Consider the following 21,863-nt stretch of genomic DNA (forward strand, 5'->3'; position numbering starts at 1 on the left):
TCGTTTTGAACGACACTCGTTAGTATATACCAAACAAAACTTCTTCAATAAACATCAAATTATATAATGAGTTGCACATAATAAAATCATTAACAAATCCAATATAGTAATTAAGAAATTGAAAAGAAAGTAAAAAAAAATAAATATCCTTTTTAGTCCCTAACAAAAAACACGGTCCCCACTTTGGTCCTTTACAAAAATAAATTAGTCAGTTAGTCTCTAACAAATTCAAAGTGGATCCATTTAGTTGAAATCGTGGTCCCTCACAAATTCAAAAAAGACCCATATTAGTCCTTAAAAGAACTAAAATGAGTCCACCTTGAATTTGTTAGGGACTGACTAATTTATTTTTGTAAGGGAAGTGGGGACCGTATTTTTTTTGTTAGGGATAAAAAAAAAAAATCTAAAGACCCACTCGGTAATTTGACTTGTTAGGGCTGTGTGTGAATTGTGATGAGGCCTAGGGTTTAAGAAAAAGAGGCAGAAAAAAAAATAGAAAAATTCAAAATAGGGTTTTCAGTTACCACGTTTGAAAGCCATGTATATAAACACTTGCTATGTTGATTTCAGAGCCTCGTGCTCTAAAACTGCCACTGAAGCTTGTTACAGCAAGTAGAATTGCAACAAACCCTCTTTCTCTGCTCATTTCTTTGTCTTCTTTTTGCACCAAAACCTTAGAACAAGCAAAGGAAGAGGAGAAGAAGAAGCGGAAGAAGGAGGAAGAGACCCTCAATTTGTTTTTGCATGATATAAGAAGAACAATGTCTACGGATCTCAATGATTATAAAATCATTAAGGAAGGAGAAGCTGAGATTCTTATGCACGCAAAGAATGAAGTCTTTTATAACAAAACTCAGGTCCAAAAAGTTTGCTTTTTTAATTATGATTTTTTTTTTTTTTTTTTTTTTTTGGCTTTGAAATTATGCTTGTGGTGAAAAACCCAGTTTAAGTTTATTTATTTATTTTTAAATCAGATATAAATTGGGTTTTAGAAAAATGATAGAAAAATGATGGGATGTGAAGAAAAAATGTTGGGAAGTCGAATAGTGGGATGATGTTAGATATAAATTGCTTGAGATGGGGTTTTATTGATGCCTCTATGTTTGTCAGTTGAATTATTAAGGTGTCTACTGGTTAGATTTGTTAGCTAAAATCTTTATTCGTTGTCTTTTGTAATGTTTCAATGTAATTCATCTGTTTATTTGTTTACTTAATTTTGGGTGTGAGCATAAAAAATCAACTTCGTATACTGATCTTTTATTTATTCTGCTTTACAAATATCAGGTTAATAACAGGGATATATCAATTGCTGTTTTGAGAACATTTATATCCAAACGTAAGCAAGAGCATGAAGCATTTTTGTCCAAGAGAACAAAAGGGGCACAAAAAGTATCTGAAAATGATGCTTCTGAAATGGTTGTGGAGGAATTGCCACACAAAACTACACCAGAAGATCATAAGTCTAATGGCGAATGTGAAGTAGAGGAAGAGATATCTCCAGAAGAACCATGCAGTACCATGGAAGGTTCAGTCAAGATCACTGAAGAATGCAGCACTACAGAAGGGCCAATGGATCTTAAGGAAAGAAAAGGAAAGAGGGAACTGATGCCGCCAAGAGTTCTTGAGGTTTTCCACGATTTTTAGATTTCATTTATATAGCTGTTTCATGTCATCCACGCATCATCATTACCATTGTCTATTCAATCTCTGATTTAAATTTTTTTCTGTTATTCAAATCCAGAACAAGTAGCATGTGTATAACTTCTCTTTTACTGGCCTGCATACAGGCCTTGTCTGCTTCTGGGTTAAGGGCTCTCAGATATGCTCGTGAAGTAGAAGGGATTGGTCAGGTTGTTGCTCTGGACAATGATAAAGGTGCTTCAAAGGTTTTTCAGTTTATATTGTCTTTAAATTTTATTCTATGGTTTTAAAACATGGAATGCTCTGCCCTTTTGTGGATGGTCTTCTCTTTGGGTACTAATAATTGCTACTCTTGATTTTTGCTTCTGGCAGTTTCTGTTGAAGCTTGCAGAAGGAACATCAAATTCAATGGTTCAGTTGCAGTTTCAAAGGTGGAGTCCCATCTTGCTGATGCTCGTGTATATATGCTAACCCACCCTAAAGAATTTGATGTGGTAAGTGGATGCTACTGTTATGTACTTCTTGTATTCACCTTTTAGTCTAAAGAAAATACACTTTTCATATTCTTTACATGATCTGTTTTTCAGGTTGATCTTGATCCTTATGGTTCGCCTTCTGTTTTTCTGGATTCAGCAGTTCAATCTGTTGCTGATGGAGGTATGCTTATGTGTACTGCAACAGATATGGCTGTTCTCTGTGGGGGAAATGGGGAGGTCTGCTATTCAAAGTAATGTTCATACTCTTATTGGCTAAGAACTTTCATCCCAAAGTTGTTTGATTGGTGGACTAATTGTCTTACAACTTTTATTCATACTAGATATGGATCATACCCACTGAGAGGGAAATATTGCCACGAAATGGCCTTGAGGATTGTTCTGGCTTGCATTGAGGTATATATACATATAATGCTGAAGTTCTTTACGATGAAATTAGATATAAAAGCTAGTTTCAATCGATAGGAATTGAGAGATGGCTTGATTGTCTCATCAGTATATAGTTTTACTAATGTTTTGAAATTCTATAGTGTTATTGGGTTATCTGTTCTTTGGTATCTAACTACTTTTACAATGATATCATGAAAGTCAAGTCCACTATCAGCATTTAAGAAAATGCTAGAAATGGAAACATCAAAAGCTCCTTTTCCAACGTCGATGTGTAATAAATGTTGCATTTTCTTTTTGGTTCTGATTGTCTGTTGTAGTACTCTATCTAAAAATTTTCTGAAAGAAAAAGATTGTGGAAAAGTACCAGTATCTCTTTGTTCGAATATTTTTATGATAGTTTATCCATCAACCTAAACAAATCGTTGATATTTTCCGTATTTAGGAATATTAGAATATTAATATTTATTGAAGGTTCCAAGAGAGTTATTGCTCAATTGGTCATTTAGATTATTTCTATTGTGCTTGCTAGATGGTTGATATTATTGTTCAACTAATGATGGTTGATATTTTTTATCAAATAAAAGTTTATTGGATAAAGCACTAGCACCTATCAAGTTATGTATTCTCCTGTTATTTAGATGCCTGGGTTGATATTATATAGCCAGGCAAACATCAACGACCAAACATATTGTGTTAAATTTTGGATCTGTTGGATATCTATCAATTTTTGTTTTTGCAAGTACATAATATTTTGCTCTTCATATAATGCAGAGTCATGCGAATCGTTACAAGCGGTATATTGTTCCTGTGTTATCTGTTCAGATGGACTTCTATGTTCGTGTTTTTGTTCGCATATACACGTAAGTGCACTTAGTTTTGCTGTCATGTCTTTTATTAAACATATTGTCTGTATTTATTAAATAATGATTCCGTAACATTACATTATTTTCCTTGCTGCCAACTGAAAGATGAAATACTTGGTTGCAGTTCTGCCAGTTCTATGAAAAACACTCCCCTAAAGCTTTCATATGTTTATCAATGCACTGGTTGTGATTCTTTCCACCTACAGCCCATTGGGAGGACCATTTCCAAGGTCTGTATCCTTTTCTGGTTTGTTATAGGCACCATTTCGACATCTCAGTACATTAAAAACCATTTTTGTTTGTATATTATATGTAATGCAATAACCCAATTAGAAAACAGAATCATTAATTTCAATTCACTATTTTCTACTTTCTCTCTGTGCCTATTGTCATGTTGCTGTTCTTGTAGGCACTGTATTTATCAAAGTTATTGGCCTTTTGTTGTTATTGTCAGTGTCTTATGCGTGTTGTGAATATCTGTGTTTTGATATGTACCTTTCTTTTTTACATCTAGCTTTATGATTGCTTTGCCTATTTTGCTTTATCAAAGCTATGGAATGCCGTGTATGGATATACTTACCAAGGTTCAAGTGCTCACTGAATTTGGCTGGTTTTGATCCTTAAATAGTGAGAGGGACAAACTGTTTGTTTATAGGTTTGACCCATCGGTCTCTTTTTTGTTCTTGGGATGGTTATTTCTGCCACCATTAAATACATACATATAAACAAGAGTGTAAGGATTGTTCAAAGGGATTTTTGTGAATGGCTTGAGAATTCCTCACAGCCCCATTCATTTTATATATGTGATTTACACTCACTAATAACAAGGGAAATACAAATCAAATCTAATCAAAATCAAATCAATACATAATCATTCAGAAAATATACAATCTAATAAATATGGGATCTATTTTCAACAAGGATAAAAATTATTATTCTTTATTTTTATTTTTTTACTTTTTCTAGATTTACCTAACTTTTTATAGGTGCCATTTCTTTGCAAAGTCCTGACTGTAATATGCAGTTGTGCTGGATGATCAATTCTATTATGATAATGCATTTCCCTAGACTGCGCAAACTAAGAAACAATAGAACTATGCCATGCAACCAAAATATGTTCTTTGCAAAAGGTCAAAGGGCTAGTTTGTTGTACTCCTTGAAGCCTGGATGGCCATTTAACTATATTGCTTTATTTTGATTGAATATAAAATGCAATGATGTCTTGAGGGGGGACCTTATTTTCAATTTTAATTTTTTTCAGAATACTAGCGTCAGATATTTGCCTGGCTATGGTCCTATTGTTCCTCAAGAATGCAGTGATTGTGGGAAAAAATTCAATATGGGTGGCCCTATATGGTCTGCTCCTATCCATGACCAAGAATGGGTCGCTTCTATACTATCAGATGTGAAATCTATGAAGGAGAGGTATCCTGCTTATGACCGCATATCAGCTGTGTTGACTACAATTTCAGAGGTTTTTTTTTTATGCCTATTTTTTAATGTGATATGGTACGATTCAGATGTTTGGTGCTTTTCTTAACTTGGTTACTGGACACCCAATTCTTCTATTATTTATGAGTGTGCTCTTTGCAGGAATTGTCAGATGTTCCCTTGTTTTTGAGTCTGCACAACCTCTGTGCAACCCTTAAATGCACTTCTCCATCAGCAATTATTTTTCGTTCTGCTGTGATCAATGCGGGCTATCGTATTTCAGGAACTCATGTTAATCCACTAGGGCTTAAATCAGATGCACCCATGGATGTTATTTGGGATATAATGCGTTGCTGGGTAAGCGATTATACATGATTGCTGCTGGCTGTCAGCTCATGGTTAAGGCTTGTTCTTTATATGTTGGCTCTGTTGGTTCCTGCAGAATCTGAATTTCTGATGCCTGAGTGTGTGTGTGGGCATTTATATATAAAATGCTTTGTCCCTTTAAACAATAGTATGACTAGAACTTACAATTACAAATTCTCGTTTCATAATGCTTGGGTATTCTGGGAAGGGCATAAGATTGATTTGCATATCTACTCTTTGTTCACTGATTCCCTTTTTTGTAGGTAAAACAACATCCTGTGAAAGCTCAGCCAGCAGATCAACCAGGAAGTATCATACTTGCCAAGGAACCTGTTCTTCAGGTATATTTAACCACTCAAGTTATGGGGGATAATAAATAACTATGACGTGTGTTGCACAGATTTGTGGTGGGAGAGGTAGGGGAATAGAAAGAGGGTGAGCATGGTAATGGTAGAATCTAGTTAGTCTGTGACAGGTGTGCCTTGATATATAGCAGGCTGCCCACCTAACTTGAGTGAGCCAAGCCTAAGTGGCTTGTGCTTATAAATTTTTTTGGTTGGGTAAACTTTGTATTATGAGGCAGCACAGCTTCATTATGAACCAAGTCTTCAAAAAACTTAAGCCCTTGGGTGAAGGACATGAATGATTTTTATATTTATATATCTTTTTTGCACTTCTTCTCACACAAGATTGATGGGCCTATAATAAGTAATCCAAGCCCATTAGTATTTTAGAATTAGTATATATAGAAGTTTAGGGTGATGTTTCTGTTATGCATGTATTCAATACTGTTTAGTGGGGAAATTGAGAGACCTCTAGGGAACTCTTGAGCCTAGGTATTTGGTTTGAGGGGGAGTTGAGGCTTTCTTGGGGTTTATTTTCTGCATTTATATTGTATTAGTGTATGTAAAAAGAGGTTATGCCTCCATTGTTAATGAATTTAGTCTTGTATTTCTCTGGGTTCCATCGAAGAGCCTTTTGAGTTTCTAGGGTGGATAATACACGGCCCCACCTATCTTGTGCTAAAAAATTCCACAATAATTATTTGAAGAATTGGGGGCAAGGTTTGAACTTTAGACAACTTGTTTATAGAGGCTCTAATAGACTAATACCATGTCTTGATCTAAGTCTTCCAAAAGCTTAAATTGCTATTTAAAGGCACATGAATGTTTTTTATATTTATATTCCTAACAAACATCTTCCAAATTCCAATAAGTTGTTAATGTATTTTACTAAAACCATAAAATAATAAGACATGTTTTTTTTTTTTTTTTTTTTTGTAATTAATATAATTGTTTTTTAGAGTTATAGCATATAATACGGCCTTTGAGCATGTTTGGGCCATGATTAATTGCCAGAGACTTTGACTTGGTCTCAGCCCAGATTTTGCATTTGGCCTGGCCTATGATTAGGTGTAGTAATGGTGGTTAAAACTTTTCTTCCTTGTCCTTTTTAGGCTAATTTTGCTCGAGCAGTAGCATCTCTTAGCAAGGCACAAGCTAAGAAGGTTGCACGCTTTCTTCCAAATCCTGAAAGACACTGGGGTCCAAAACTTAGGGCAGGACGTCAAATTACTAGCAAGCATGTCTCTCTTTTGGGTCCAGCAGCAATTAATGGAGCTCTCAACCAGGAAGACAATGAAGAACCTATAAGTAAGAGGCCGAAGACTGAAGATAATATTACATCTTAGCTCCCAAAATGAGGTTCTTGGAATTAATTTTCATAAATCTAGAGGTCCTGGAATTCTATATTTTTGGTCACTCAGGAAATCCCATTTGTTTTCACTAAGCTTTGCACATAGAGTGAGCTGAGTGAGAGAACTAGATAATGTGCCTTGTTTCTCAATTATCAGTTATGCAAAATGCTGTGGCAAGATTAAGGCACTTTGCATCAAATTAGTTATTTGAATCTGGCATTATTTTTTTTTTGGTTCTAGAAATTGTATTTGTGTGGAATAATATATTTTTTTTCAGTGAATTTGTATTTCGTGTTTAATATAGTTGAAGTTCCAATTTTGACTTGCATGGGAATGTTTTTCTGCAAAGAAGTAAAATAACAACGGGAATAATATTTCTCGTGCAAGATGGAGATAATTTTGTCTCCTGCACTCACATTAAAGTGATGGGATTGATTCCGTTTTTTCTCTCTCGGACTCTTCTCCTTATAGGGCCTCATTCACTTTGATACGAGTGCAGGAGATAAAGTTATTTTCCCCTCATGGAGAAATAAAAACTTGCCATCATATTTATTTCTCTACATATCTATCACACACTCTTGTATAAAGCTCATGCAGTCCTATTCCTATCTTGATAACTTTTTTATGTCCTGCATGTGCACACACCGTGGGAAAACAATGACGGATTTTTCTGGCCAACAAATTTGAGCATGCAGGTTCTTGAAGGCCGTCCAAAATATTTGCTTACTCAAGTGGACCTTGCATTCTGGCTATGATTTTTACATCAAAATATTTGTGACTAAATGCAAGCAATTCAGATCAGTAGTATGATGTACACTGAACCTATTTATTATAATTAACTTAGAATAACTGGTATCTAAGATTGTTTAGATTAAAAAAAAAAACAATTGTGATGTGAATGTGAACATCATACCCTGATTATGATTTAATGATGGTAGCCTGTCTTTAAAAATCTCTGCCATAGTTTAAAATTGAAATCGGTAGGGGATTATACGGCCCGGATGATTTTTTTTGGGAAAAGCTAAAATCATGTTACTGTAAAATTTTGTTTCCTCCTACTCTCAGATTGTTTTCTGTGCTAGCTTTTTTGTTTATTTTTTCTTTCTAATATTTGATGGGCCCTACAAAAACATGTCTCTATGACATGATGTATTTATTTTGCTGTTACATAACATTCACATAACCCTTTTTTTTTCTCCAAAACCTTTTTTTAAAGTATTTTTCACTACAAAGTTCGATTGAATATTGGTTTTTTTTTTTTTTTTAAAAGCAAAAGTATAAAAAAGCCAATTTTTTTTAAACTAAAAATTTTAACTTTTTTAAAAAAAGTAGAAGTCAAAATTTTAATTTTTATAAAAAATATTTTTAAAATAAACAAGACATAAAAAATCATTTTTTAAAAAATTCATCCAAACGGGTCTAACTTTTATGTTATTTTAATTATGGGATCACAATATTCTAATCGGTTCATAGCTTCGCAACTAATCCGATTCGGAGCGGATCCAGGATTAAAGCTTTAAACTTCTCCCAAAGATAATACTGGAAGAATTCGAAAGCATTTCAATTTTCCAACAAGATTTATGATACGTTACTGTGCTTAAGAGTCCAAGACTATTTTGTTGGTTGTGTAATTGCATTACACTATAACTAAATAGCTGGCACATCTGTAAAAAAATTTGGCTGTAAAATGTGAATCTAACTAGGAGCATAGTGTCGGTGAGGTCTGACACAAATCTAAAATTATGGACAAGAATTATTCGGATTCACCAGATACAAACAGTAGTCTGGGACGCAAATCCCAATGTAACAGTAAATTCCACTGCTAACTGTGTCGCGGAGTTTGGAGCTGGACACAACTACTTACAAATGTTGAAAGAAACACAAGAATGCTACCCCACCAAATGAAACCAAAATCACAGCTAGATCCTGCTGATGCAGTACCAACTTCACTTAAAAAAAAAAAAAACCAATGTCAAAAGTTTTTTTTTTAAAATATTTCAATCGATTTATCGTTTCATAATTAATCTGATTTAGAGCAGATCTCGGAATTAAGACGTTAAATTTTTCCAAAAAATAATACTAAAAAAGATCGAACACATATTTTTACTCTTACCTCATCAATTACCTCACACCAACTAAACTATCATGGTTTAGTAATTACATAAGCTTTCATATCTCATAAAGGATGTGGACATGTCTATTGCAGCTACATTGTAATATATATGATTATTTAATGATGTGAAAGTAAAGAAGATTAAGTTAATGAAATTCTAATCTTCTATAGACATATTACTACCAGGTCGTGCATACTCAATCAGTCATTCTATTTTTTCCCCATTTATTTAATTTCATTATTCTAGCTTTTTTTTTTTTATAGGCTCATTATTCTAGCTTTAGTTTATTAGAATATAGTTTCTTATATTGCATGAGATAAAACAACATACAAAAAAGTAAGTGAGATTCATCAACTAAAAGAAAGAATTGCCTCATGCAATATGAAAAATTATATCCCATTAATTTATATGGTATAAGAATATGATAATAGGTGAAGTTTGTTGGGTATGACTTATACTTGGCATGCTGATGATGACCCTAGTTGTCGGGGTCAGCAGAAAGACAACTGGGGTCCCGCTTCCAGGTGAGCGGGCAGGGGTCCGGGGGGCAGCGCTCCTAGGCCCGTAGAGGCTAGGTACTGTTATGGGCCTCTGTTTTATTGTAATTTTCTTAGTAGTTTGAGCTTGGGTCCATGTATAGCTGCTGTTAGGGTTTTGTAATCCTATTTATATTTGTCTTATAAACCGAGAGACTTGTAACGAGTGGCGGTGATGTGAATATAGTACAGACAAGCTGGACGTAGCTTAAATTGGGTGAATCAGGGTAAATCGCTGTGTCTATTGTCTCTCCTTTCTTTTTCGTTTTCGATTTCCAACAAAATTTAAGAAAAAACTGAAGTTCAGTGCTAGTAATATATTCTAGAAATATTAAACCCGGATAAGTACAAACTAGTAACAGAGAATTTTACTAAATTGAGAATTTTATTCTTATCAAAATATCATATATGAATATGAATTGCATGATATGTTTCTTATTAGTTGTCGTTGCTTTATTATATCTCTAGTTTCAGTTTTCATGTTTTCGAAACTCTTTGTAAATGTTCATTTGATTGACTATTGTTTCTTGTCAAAGAACATTATGATAATAAATACCGAGTAAATGATGTTAAATGTGATATGTGAAGATCTATTCTCACAAAACAAAGAGAGGGAGGGACCATTGTAAGATTTTGATGTTTACAAATTCAAACTAGCATATCTCTGAAAGGGAAATGGTTTGAGTAGCAGAAAATTTCCTAAAGAAAAAATCAAACTGCTGAACACATCAGTGTAAAAATTAGATCACTATATTGATCTGTGCACAGTAATAAATGAAACCATACATTAACATTCTTCCTAGAACACACTTGCTTCACATGATACTCAGTGCTGCCAAATGATAAGGTCCCGCAGTGATGTCTACTCATGGAACAAAAATCAAAAGAAAAAACAACGACCTAGACCATTGTACTTTATTGTTTCTAAGCTCAAAGCATGAAATTAAAAAGTACTATTACAGCTAGCAATGCTGCAAATTTAAATTGACCTTGAAAAGAAATACTTAAAAAATAGTACAGTATAGAAATAGTTCCACTTCAAGTTCAGTGGCTAAGTTTGCAGTTAACCAAGATTGGTTTATGCTTTGCCATTGGCCTCAGATGCTCCAGAAGGGTTAAGTTCATCCCAAGCTTCAATCCAAGTGACCATGGCATCTGCAAGCTTGTCAAAGTAAGGATCAATCTTTGAAAGTTTTTCCTTGACTTGCTTGGAGAGTTCAATGTAGCACTTCTGAACAGTGGTGCATTCTTGTGGAAGAACAAGACTCTGGAAGAATGGGATAATGTCTTCCTGCCAGAATATGCCTTTGTACTCTTTCCTCAGATTTACAAAAGGGTTACTTGCCTTGCTGTGATAGATATAGGGTAGACCTGTTTTGATTCCCAGCCTCAAATGATCACAAATCACCTAACCAATCATAATGAAAATAACTCTTCAGTTTTATGTGCCATAATGTTCATATAACTATTAAATGTTACTATAAGATTACTTCATGGTATAAACCATAAGCCACAAGAGTAATAGGTCAAATAGAAAGAGAGAATGGTAAGAATAAAGCAAAAAAAAAATGGACCTTGCAGCACCAACCAGCCCACATATCATCATAGCGTCCAATTGGTTGACCATCTCCCATTAGACCAAAGTACATTGCTGGTCCAATGAGATCACGATCAAATGCCAAGTTCATTCCACACATGGGAAATAAAGTGCCTTTTGGAATGGTCAGAACAGCATCCACATACCTTAAGCATAAATCACAATACTCAGACTCAAAACTTGTATATACTAATAATAATAGGGAAATGTTATATTTACAAACTTTTTGTTTACAAACTCTTACAAACTACATTAAGTATGACTGGTCATACTTCAATCAAGAGTGTATGACCGGTCATACTTAATGTAATTTGTAAAAAAAATTTGTAAACAGATCATTTCCCTTAATAATAACTTTGAATTTTAGATAGGTTTATAAGAGTACTACATAGTACATTACCTAGTGTTCCTCTCAAGAGGCTTCACAAGCTGTGTAGGAGCATCATAGTCTGGGATGTTGAGCCAAAGTCCATGGGAAACAGCAGTTGGTACACCTTCACGAAAACTAAAAGGGTATCCACGGACAAAATCTGCACCATCTCTGAAGGGGTCATAGAGGGTATTGAAAAACAAAGGAGTGGATGGACACAGAAGGTTTCTAATATGCTGCTCAAGTGCATTAACTGCTTTTCCAGATGGATCATTGGCAACCTAAGCCACAAAAAATAAATAAATTTAACAATACAAATAGATAAAAGATTAAAATTAATCATAATAAAATAATGAATCCTAAAACTTTGAAAAAACAGAATTAGTAGAAAGAACTATAAATTAATGAAATACTATAATGTATAGACATGATTTAATAAAATCAATAAACAAAACCAATGTCCTATGACTGCAGGGCACCTCAAATTCCATCAGCTGCAATTGATTCAATCCACATTATTTTATTCACAACACTAATCATAGAAATCTTTCCAACACTGATGACTTATGAGTTAAACATATGAAAGACAAAATTAACACTATGGACCAATGTTAAAGCTTAAAAGACTTGTGAATACAAAGCCAATTCTCAAAGATAATGCCTAAAACTTACAGATCTAATGTTACAGAGGAACATAAAATAACTTGTTTCTAACAGAACAAACATGGACTAATGCAGACACAGATTTAACGCATGCTACGGCCAAAAGTAACACAAGCAGCATCTTTTACACATAAAGCAGAATAACAAGATCCAAAATTTACAAGGTTCAGGATAATCTGCAAACAAAATCATGACATGGGGGCATGTGATAATCCAGTTAAAAAAAAAAAAAAAAACCACTCTTCAAACATTGAACAAAATTCAGACACCATATAGGGGTAAAAAAAAGTAATGATTGGAAAACTCACAAAACAGTCATCATCAATGGTGTAGATGTACTTCTTCTTAGACACCATGTAACCAAAGCAGCGACAAGCAGAGTCCTTGAAGGAGATGCAAGAGGCCCTTGGACCAAGCATCTTGTTAATGTCATTGCGGTTATAAAGCTCATAATCAAAACCAGGTGGAACCTTAATGATTTTTGTGGGGTCACCATCCTGAACAATGATCAAATGATAAGGTTGAAAGAATGGCCTCCACATCTCAAGGAAATCAAGGTTCCTTATGGTGGGGATAACAATGTCAAGCTCATCTTTCAGTGGAGGTGTTGGTCCCATAGAAGTGTCAGCCATTGCAGAATGTTGCAGTTCAAGAGAGAGAGCTTTTGTGAAGGTGAAAGAGAAGAGAAAGAATGTGTTGTTTTTGAAGGGAAAGAGAGGGAGATTGTGTTGGAATTATAAGAGGGAGAGAATAAGGGTAACACATGCAATGGCCTATCTTATCGGCACTAGTGTGGGGTTAAACATTTAAAGGTTGATGTGTCTGAATTTTTAAGGTAACATTTAACTAAGACTTCTTCAAAGGTGTTGCCGTGAGATTTGGTAACTTTATGGATGCAAGAGAGAGACATCAATATCAGTGTTGCACCATGAAAACAAAGAACAAGATTGAGGTTCATATTTCATTGCCTTTGTTAGAATTGCGTTTGAGGTTAAAAAGACAAACTTCTTTTGGTTTTAGACAAACAAGTTATACTAATGTTAAAGAATAATTAATATTTATTATATGTCTAAATGTTTTTATACTATCATCTAGTATATATATATTTTTTTTTTTGATAAATATCATCTAGTATATTATGAGTAATATATTAGGGGAAAATATTTATGCAGTTACTGCAGATAAGTTATCAGCATTTTTTCTTAAAACGATGTCGTTTTGGTATTGAAATCTTAAAAAATTATAAATATAAAGACTATTTTAACCCTGAAATAAATTAAAATTACAAAAACATCATGATTTCCGCCCCAAAACGACGTCGTATTGAGCTTACTGCAGATAAGTTATTTGCAGTAACTGCAGAAAAAGCGAACCCAATATATTATGCTGAAAGCACATACGAAAAAGAAGTTTGTATTTCATAAAAAAGTAATTATGCAGTTATCAATTATAATTATCAAAATAACAAAATATTCAACTCTTACAATAAAATTTTTAAACAACCTTTCATAGACCAATTACAAATCAATTCAAAATTCAAAATCCTATATATAAATATAATGACAACTACCTACTAAAAATAATTAAATAAACAATTACAATTAAAACATTTAAAATATGTCCCGAATTTTAGATCCCAAATCACACCAATTTTGTTGTTTTCCTTTTTGACCAAATAAATCAAAATCATATATGTTGTTTCTTTTGGATTTGGATTTAATCGTAATTTATTATATTTTAAATTGTTATTTCTTTAAATATGCGGGTCATACTTATTGGGCCATTATTCTTGTGGATTCTAAATTTCTTAAATCAATGGTTGAGTCATTTGTATAGATCAACGGTAAATGTATTAGTATATATTATTTAAATTAATTAAAGAGTTTGATTTATAAAGTGGGTGATTAATTATTATTATTATACTCATACACTTCTAATTAAGATTATGAAAACCGAATTGGTCATAAGTGACAAATTATATGATTAAATAATTAATTAAAGTTATAGTTGATAACTAAAACAAATTATATGATAAAGTATCCCTTTGATTAAAAAGTCCACTAACATTTCTGCATTACATGAGACTCTACGTAGTATACCGTAGTTCCGTCCCACGTGCATTGCTAAAACCTGAGTAGTTGTTGTTGTTTTTTTTTTTTTTTTTTTTTTTGAGTAAATATCATTTTTGGTCCTTAATAAAAAATACGGTTTACACTTTAGTTTCTTACAAAAAAAAATTAGTCTCGAGGTTCCTAACAAATTCAAAATGAACCCATTTAGTTGAAATCGTAGTACTTCACAAATTCAAAAAAAGATCCACATTAGTTCCTCAAAAAGACTAAATTGAGTCCACGTTGAATTTCATAGGGACCGACCGATTAATTTTTTTGTAAGAAACTAAAGTGAGGATCATATTTTTTGTTAGGAATTGAAAAAATATTTACTCTTGTTTTTTTAGTGTACCAGTGGCATGGAAACTTATGTTAAGATTTTCATTTTTAATATTATTTAAATATTTTATCACTAGCTCAATCAAATGTATTTTTGGAATATTGACTCTAATAACCTCTTTGAGGCGAGTCAACTCCAACTCTCTGAGTCGACTATGAGATTAATTTTAAATCGGAACTTAATTACAGCTAAAACTTTTCGTAATATTTGATGAAAATCTGTTCATCTACATAGCCTGGCATTGGATATCAAATTTATCGCCAATTTTATATATCCATGATTTTGAATAATCATGCAAGAGGGATGAATTTAGATTCAAGTTTTGAGTCTTCCCATGCAGAGGCAGCGTATGTAAGAAGGTGAACCGTTGAATGATGCAATTTGTAAGAATTGCGATTCTAAGCAAGGTAATATGAGAAGGTGTACGAGAATTAAATTAATCCATCTCTCTTTGTTAGTATCTGGAAGTTGGCACCTCATTAAGACTTTAACTACATTAGAAGCTACCCGAGTCAAACAAATAAAAGAAACATCTTAAATATTATTTTGTATTTGTTTTTGCCTGAAGTATTATTATGTACCATCAATAAGGCATTATGACGTGAATTTTATTTTTTCTCATTATAATAATGAGGACTCTGAAATTGAGGAAGAAAATGTGAGTTCCTAGCTCTGAGAAGAAAAAATCACGACATGACAGTGGATATTATTTATTTATTCGAAAATTTTGATTTTCAAAAATATGATGAAAACATTCAGTTTACGATAATATCAAAAAATTAAAAATTTAAAAAAATTTAGTTTTTCGAGAATTTTACCTTCTACCAAACGAAGGTAAAATTGGAAATACAGCTAACTAGCAACAGCATATATGCATCACAAACCTACCAATTCTTAATTCTACGGAGCTATTGTATTGTGTTTGGGCAATTAGTATAGAGTGAGTAGAGGTAGCTAGTTTGTTCACCATAAAAAACAAGGAAAAAAAAAAGTATAGCTAGCTAGTTAGCAATAGCTACACCGTCTTCATAATGGAAAGGGTGTTGTTATCAGAAGCTGGAACTTTTGAATGGTGGAGCTTCTATTGATTATTGTGTTAATTTTTGTGGGCCAATACATGGTTAACAAATTGAAGTGTGAATCAAAATTGTTATCTTAGGATGAAAGTGCTCAAGTTCTTGAAAGCTAACTCTAGTATTTCATAGACTTTGCCTGATTGAAAATGGATTGGACACAAACTTTACCAACTATTTTTTTTTCTTTTTTAACATTGTTGGCTCAACTCTACATTTTTTTTCTTGAGGCTCCTCCTATTCTACACATCTAGTGAGAATTGCATGGCCAGTAGAAGTTGGTCAGCAAGTCATTTATTGGGTTAGGCAGCTTTCCTTTTAAGTTTGTGGGTTAAGCACAGTCCTCCCATCTTCTGCATTAGGCACTGAACACCCAACCCATATCTTATTAATTACCATTTAATTGACTTTATTACTTATTTAAAAAATTATCATTGTCAAATGTATTTTTTTAAGTGAATCCTCTCATGTTAAAATTTAACATAATCTGATCATGTGAAAATTTTATATCTATTTTTCTCTTCATATGCATTAAATAGGTGAGATCCAATCATCGAAGAAAGAAATAGATACAAAATTTCAATATAAAAATTGTTAAGAACCTTGGGATACACCACCTAAAAGCTAGCTCAAAGGGTGAGAGTGCCCAAGACCTTATAAACTCCACATTAGTTGCCCTTGGTATACACCACCCCAAAAGCTAACTCAAATGGTGAGAGTGCCTAAGGCCTTATAAACCTCACATTAGTTACCCATACAACCAATGTGGAACTATATTTCTCAACACGCCCCCTCACACGAGAACCCACTGGGCTTGAAGGGTGGACAACATACAAGCCCACCTACATGTGGAAATTCCACTACAAAGAAAGTGGGAGACAGTGAGATTTCGAACGCTCTGATACCATATTAAGAACCTTGAGATAAAAATGATCTTTTTTCAATATTTTTAGGGAGGGGGTAACTGTCACTCTTCCCATTCAAAATCATAGACATTCTATATGACAAAGAAATAGTTATGATGAATTAACTTTGAGGTTTTTATTAGTCACACTGCATTTCCTCCTAGTTGGATTCATTTCCACTTTCACAAAATACCGTGTTTTTTTTTTTTAACAGTTCTTTAAACAAACAATAATTGGGTGTTGAAGTCCTATTTTCAAAGCCCAACTTAGGAACTGTAGTAAACGGGTTATTTCACATTACCAGAGTCCAGCTTGAAAGGCCCAAAGCTAGATTCTTAATTCTTATGGTATTGGGAATTCAAACCCATGCCATAGGGTATGTCATGAACTAAAGGTGACCACATGAGCCAATAAATGACAAAGCTAACAATCTTGCCTTGGCAAAACAAACATTAAACTAATTTTTTTTGGAGAATTTTCTTATAAAACATGTCTCAATTTTTGAATCTTATCTAGTAGAACCCTTATTTTCAGTTTTCACAACTACTCTTTTCAGTTTTGAAAAATATCTAGATGGCTATTTTTCATTATTTGGTTAGTCAAATGATATTTAAGTCTTTTTAGTCGATTACTTATACTTAATAATTTGCTTGACACACTGTCTTGTTGCACAAAGTGAGAGGTTTAGGAGATCATTTTGCACCTTTTTGAACCATAAAGTTATCTAAATGTGCCAAAATTGAAAAGTATATAACTTGGCAACCCCACGGATGTTCTCTACTGTGTAGTTTTTGTTTTCTGCTTTTGGGCTTTGCCTCCATTTATGCACTAAAATATTAGAATAATTTGTAGGGGAATGATCCGTTTACAAATTTTTTACAAATTACACTAAGTATGACTGGTCATACACTTTTGATTAAAGTATAACCGGTCATACTTAATATAATTTGTAAGAGTTTATAAATAAATTTTTTATAAATATAACATTCCTCTAATTTGTAACTTATGTAAGATTCTAGATTCCACCCACTAGACCAAACATGAGCCCAAAGTCTTTAGGCCTGTGGGGCCAATCTCAATATTAGCAATGGGTTATCTATATGTCAGGCCAATTAACTATAGGCCATACCTAGAAGCATTCACTTTCCATAATTCAATGTGCTTCTCCCCTGCATTAGATTAACAATTGGGTCTATTTATGTTGAGTATAAAATATAGAGCTTACTTGAGGCAAAAGAAAAGCAAAACAAAGATAAGAGGATGAAAAAGATAATCTAATTTCATTCATTTTATGATATGTTAGAACATTATCATCATACACAAACCCTACTATCTGATACCCCTCACTACTGTACATACAGTCACGGGCCTAGTTAGTAAGATGACACCCTTAGGTGCAGTCCATTTGGTGCCTGAACCCTAGGAAATTTCATTAGTTTATCCCCTCCTACTTCTTCCCACCTGCAATGAACATTAAATCCAATATAATGTCAGAAATAGCATAAAATTATTTTAAAATTTCAAAACAGACAAACTAGTGTTTGTTGAGGGATAATAATTTGTGTCCAAATGTGAGTTGTATGGAGAATCTAGATCAATCAAAGCCAGTCAATGAGACCAACGGTGTTATCCATTAACTTAAATGTATGTGTGCAATGTTGAAAAATAGGATAACTAAGATTATTCTTTTTTAATTTTTACTAGTTGTTTTTGCCAATAATCACCGGTTTAAATATGATAAACTGTCTCTTTGTAAATATGCAAGTGTATGGATGCGTACAAGAACTGTCCTGATCCCACCCTAGCTTGTCGGAGTTTAATAGAGAATAGTTTTTAAACTAATTATTTCTGCCAACCAAACATGCAATTTTATGAGGTCTTGATGTTGAATAGGTAAATTATTCACCTGTATCTAGTCACAAAGTAGTGTAAGAAAGTGGAAATTTCTGTTATTCCCAACTCTTTTCCTGGACAGTGTCTGGTGCCTCCTCCAAACATCAAGAAGTAGTTTTGTGACTCTAGACTCTTATCCTGCATTTTGTAGTTGAAGGTTATCAATATGCTGATATAAAACTTTTTATGCATAAACCAAAAGAGAGGAAGAGATTGTTGAAGTACCATCCATCTCCATGGGTTGAATGTTAGTGGATCAGGATACAGAAATGGATCATAATTTATCTCTCTTGTATACACATAGATTCTCCACCCTTTGGGAATCACATAGCCTGAAAATAACAATACAAATTCAGTAATACTGTTAATTGCAACAAGAAGATGCTGGCATTTATTAGAATAGTGAAACACTTATGCCTTTGTGTAAAACTTGTTAAGGTCCCCCTCATTCCTTAATTCATTCTTTTTTCTTTATTTTTTGCCATTTCTTTTTTCCAACTCTAGCATAGCATTTAAATTAATGCTAAATGGCAAAAAAGAAAGTTTGGGGAAAAAGATACCTTCTTATCTGGAAAACTAGTTTTATAGTGCAATAGTCTTTATTGGGTTAGTTGAACTGAAGGACAAAATGCCAGGTGTATTATCACTAACCAAAGGAGAAATCTCTTTTGAAGTTAAAACAGTTTTACATTTTTTATATTGATCTTAAAGAAGTGACTAAAAAGAGAAGCCCTGAAAGTCAAAAAATAGCTTCTTGAGCCCATAAACATAACATAAGCTAGAAGGACCTAACAAAACTCACCATTTAGTTCCATGTCTTGAGTGGTTTTCCTTAGAACCCCATTAACTATTGTGGCCAATCTGGAGGTCTCAAAAATCACCTGCAAAAATGTACAAAGTTAAATCTTCTTACCAATAATTAGAAAAACAAAACTTAATAATGTAATTGAAAAAGCACACAATTCTTACCGCACGAGTAAACCTCATTGACTTGAGATCATTACAATCAATTGGATCATCTTCCTTTTTCCTTTCTCTTATGGCCAAATGCTCTTTCTGTAGAATATATTCCATAGATCATATAGTCAGTACAGAAATTAATAGTGTAACTGTATATGATACCTAAGGAAGCAAGAGAGTTTTGCACTCACTCTTAGTTCTTCAAGAGCTTTGGGATGGTCATGGAGGTACTTCACTGCCATCATTGATGTAGTTGAAACAGTTTCATAACCAGAATATATAACTGTAATTACTAGATCAATGATTTCTTCATCACTTAGTTTGTATCGGTTTTCATCTCTTCCCATCAAGCAACCAAGCATGTCTTGGTGTGTTTCATTGGATGCTCTCCTTTTCTCTAGTAGCTGACTCAGAATGTTGATAATATTTTTCCTTGCCTGCATGATACAGTGAAATAGGCCTATATCAAAATCTGCTAAGCAGATGTGGAGAAAATTGAAGAACATCGAGGAAATGAAGTAGATATAAGCACAACAAATGAAATAAACCATGCATTTTCATCTCCATCAACCATGGTCTAAATTTTCATGTAACTAATAAGCACCAAAATGGTAAAAGATCAATGATCACACCTGAAATCCACGGTGGTAATTGGTCCCAGGAAGGTCAATAGGGAGAGAAAGGGTTCCTAAAACTAGCTTAAAGAACTCAGTCATGAATGAGTCAGATGTTGAGCTGGAATCTATACCAGCAATCTGCTTCAGAGATGAGAGGAAAGCCATCTGTGGAAATGTTTTGAGAATTTGTAAAAGTTAAATTATGAAGTTGAAAATGTTTTGGTTCAAGAATTTTTATTGATAATAGTATAATGCAAACCTCTTTAGTTTTCTCTTGAATGTTGATGATTTTGTTATCCCAATTGCTTAGGTGGGCTCTCATGAACTCATCAATTTTTGGTAAAAGCTGATCTCTTATCATGGTGGGGCTAATGATGGAAAACAATGCTCCTCGCATGTACTTGTGAGTGGAGCCATGAACAGCTGCAATATTACATTTACCTAAGATATCTAACATGGATTGAGGGTATCCCGGAACAAGGCCTTTTGCTTCATTCATTAGGATGTATCTATTAAGCTCTGGATCCATGGATACAATGGTAGGACATCCCAGTATGTGTGATTTGAAAAAACTGCCATACCTACCATTCACAAAAAGGTAAAATAAAGTTAACAATCATTACTAATGGGGTAAAAGTACATGCATGAACAGTGCTCACCTCACACCAAGTTTAGCTAATTTAAGAAACATCATTAAGTACGAAAAGGATTTGTCAAATAGGCATGATGTGCATGTCATAAGTTATTCTTTATGGAGAGGAGATTACCATTAAACAAAATTCTATATTCTTATATTTCCCTGGCTTCTCCAATTTCCTTCTTTCTTCACCCCTACCCTTCCTAACAGGAGAATGTTTTATTCATTTTATGCTTAATAATTATAGTTATCTCCTGAAAAAGATTGAATTGCCAAGATTTTTCCCTCTTGAAATGGGGTATGCTATGTGTAGTACCTACCAAACAACCCAACAACTTAATCAAAGTAAGAATGGCATGCAAGGGATGGAGTTAAAACATGAAACAAGTCAAGCTAACTCCAAAGTATAGGCTATAATCTATAAACCAGGTGCCAAAATGTTCCCAAAGCAACTTTTTTCACTTATGCAAGTGAAAAGATGAAGACTCATTGGATAACATACAACTAAATGTAATGAAACCAACATGTATTTACCTTGCTCTCTGGTTTTTCATGAAGTTTGGTCCTTGCTTAAGAAACTCAGTTGTCTCCCCAAAAACTGGCCAACCCATTGTGCCAGGAGGCAAACCTTTCTTCCTATATCTTACTTCATTCCACCTCAAGAGAGCAGAGCAAAAACAGAACACCATGACTACACCAATCATTGCTATGATGAAGGCCATTGGTGCTCTCACTCCAAACACAACCTACAGAGACTTAAAAAAAGAAAGTACAGCTTGCTTCACTTGTAGTCACCAAAATAGTGCACACAAACACATATATATATAGGCCCTTGAGCTACCATTTGCATATGAGAATAAGAATAGCTATACAGACAAAAAACTCGCACTCTACAAGGTGGCATACCCTATTCTAGGCCTTGGTAAATGGTGACAAAAAATAAAACAACCAAACAATAACATATAAAGTTTAATTGAGAGAAATTTTTTTATTAAAAAAAAAAAGGGTTGTTGCCTTTTGTGAAGGATTTCAGGGATGTGAACAACTTATCACAATAGAATCTGCTGTCTACAATGATTTGTACATAAAATATTCAAACCCCTAATTAGTCCTTTGAGGTTTTAAGCTGGAAAAGTTTGATGTTTTTGTAGAGGGAAGAGAAAAAA

General features: G+C 33.5%; 3 protein-coding genes across 8 annotated transcripts; 1 reads left to right on the top strand and 2 right to left on the bottom strand.

Moving 5' to 3' along the window:
* The first annotated feature begins 527 nt into the window (after positions 1 to 527).
* Positions 528 to 7,728, top strand: LOC133310006 (tRNA (guanine(26)-N(2))-dimethyltransferase 2-like). Of its 6 annotated transcripts, none has more exons than XM_061510887.1 (13): positions 528 to 857; positions 1,285 to 1,626; positions 1,788 to 1,875; positions 2,014 to 2,135; positions 2,229 to 2,368; positions 2,459 to 2,531; positions 3,297 to 3,385; positions 3,513 to 3,618; positions 4,650 to 4,862; positions 4,982 to 5,176; positions 5,449 to 5,526; positions 6,642 to 6,888; positions 7,577 to 7,728. In XM_061510887.1, the coding sequence occupies exons 1-12, from the start codon at positions 558 to 560 to the stop codon at positions 6,873 to 6,875; spliced, it is 1,980 nt and encodes a 659-aa protein (XP_061366871.1). In that variant the 5' UTR covers positions 528 to 557; the 3' UTR covers positions 6,876 to 6,888; positions 7,577 to 7,728. The 6 variants fall into 6 exon arrangements, with proteins under 6 accessions (XP_061366871.1, XP_061366872.1, XP_061366876.1 ...); XM_061510888.1 differs by having other exon boundaries at positions 6,642 to 6,837; XM_061510892.1 differs by lacking the exon at positions 7,577 to 7,728 and having other exon boundaries at positions 1,285 to 1,530; positions 1,582 to 1,626; positions 6,642 to 7,393.
* A 2,881-nt stretch (positions 7,729 to 10,609) lies between these two features.
* Positions 10,610 to 12,801, bottom strand: LOC133310009 (probable UDP-arabinopyranose mutase 2). Its single transcript, XM_061510897.1, has 4 exons — positions 12,470 to 12,801; positions 11,529 to 11,779; positions 11,106 to 11,274; positions 10,610 to 10,939 (listed from the first exon to the last, which is right to left on the bottom strand). Exons 1-4 carry the CDS (start codon positions 12,791 to 12,793, stop codon positions 10,610 to 10,612), a joined length of 1,074 nt encoding a protein of 357 aa, XP_061366881.1. The 5' UTR covers positions 12,794 to 12,801.
* Positions 12,802 to 17,963: 5,162 nt separating this feature from the next.
* LOC133310011 (cytochrome P450 85A-like) lies at positions 17,964 to 21,368 on the bottom strand. The gene is made up of 9 exons (XM_061510899.1): positions 21,232 to 21,368; positions 20,320 to 20,641; positions 20,076 to 20,225; positions 19,635 to 19,880; positions 19,453 to 19,539; positions 19,286 to 19,364; positions 18,709 to 18,815; positions 18,497 to 18,621; positions 17,964 to 18,051 (listed from the first exon to the last, which is right to left on the bottom strand). The coding sequence occupies exons 1-9, from the start codon at positions 21,306 to 21,308 to the stop codon at positions 17,964 to 17,966; spliced, it is 1,281 nt and encodes a 426-aa protein (XP_061366883.1). The 5' UTR covers positions 21,309 to 21,368.
* Between the last annotated feature and the right edge of the window lie 495 nt (positions 21,369 to 21,863).

Source organism: Gastrolobium bilobum, unplaced genomic scaffold (genome assembly GCF_033153095.1).
Source record: "Gastrolobium bilobum isolate Gb01-03AN ecotype WA unplaced genomic scaffold, APGP_CSIRO_Gbil_v1 utg29299, whole genome shotgun sequence".
Classification (NCBI taxonomy): Eukaryota; Viridiplantae; Streptophyta; class Magnoliopsida; order Fabales; family Fabaceae; genus Gastrolobium; species Gastrolobium bilobum.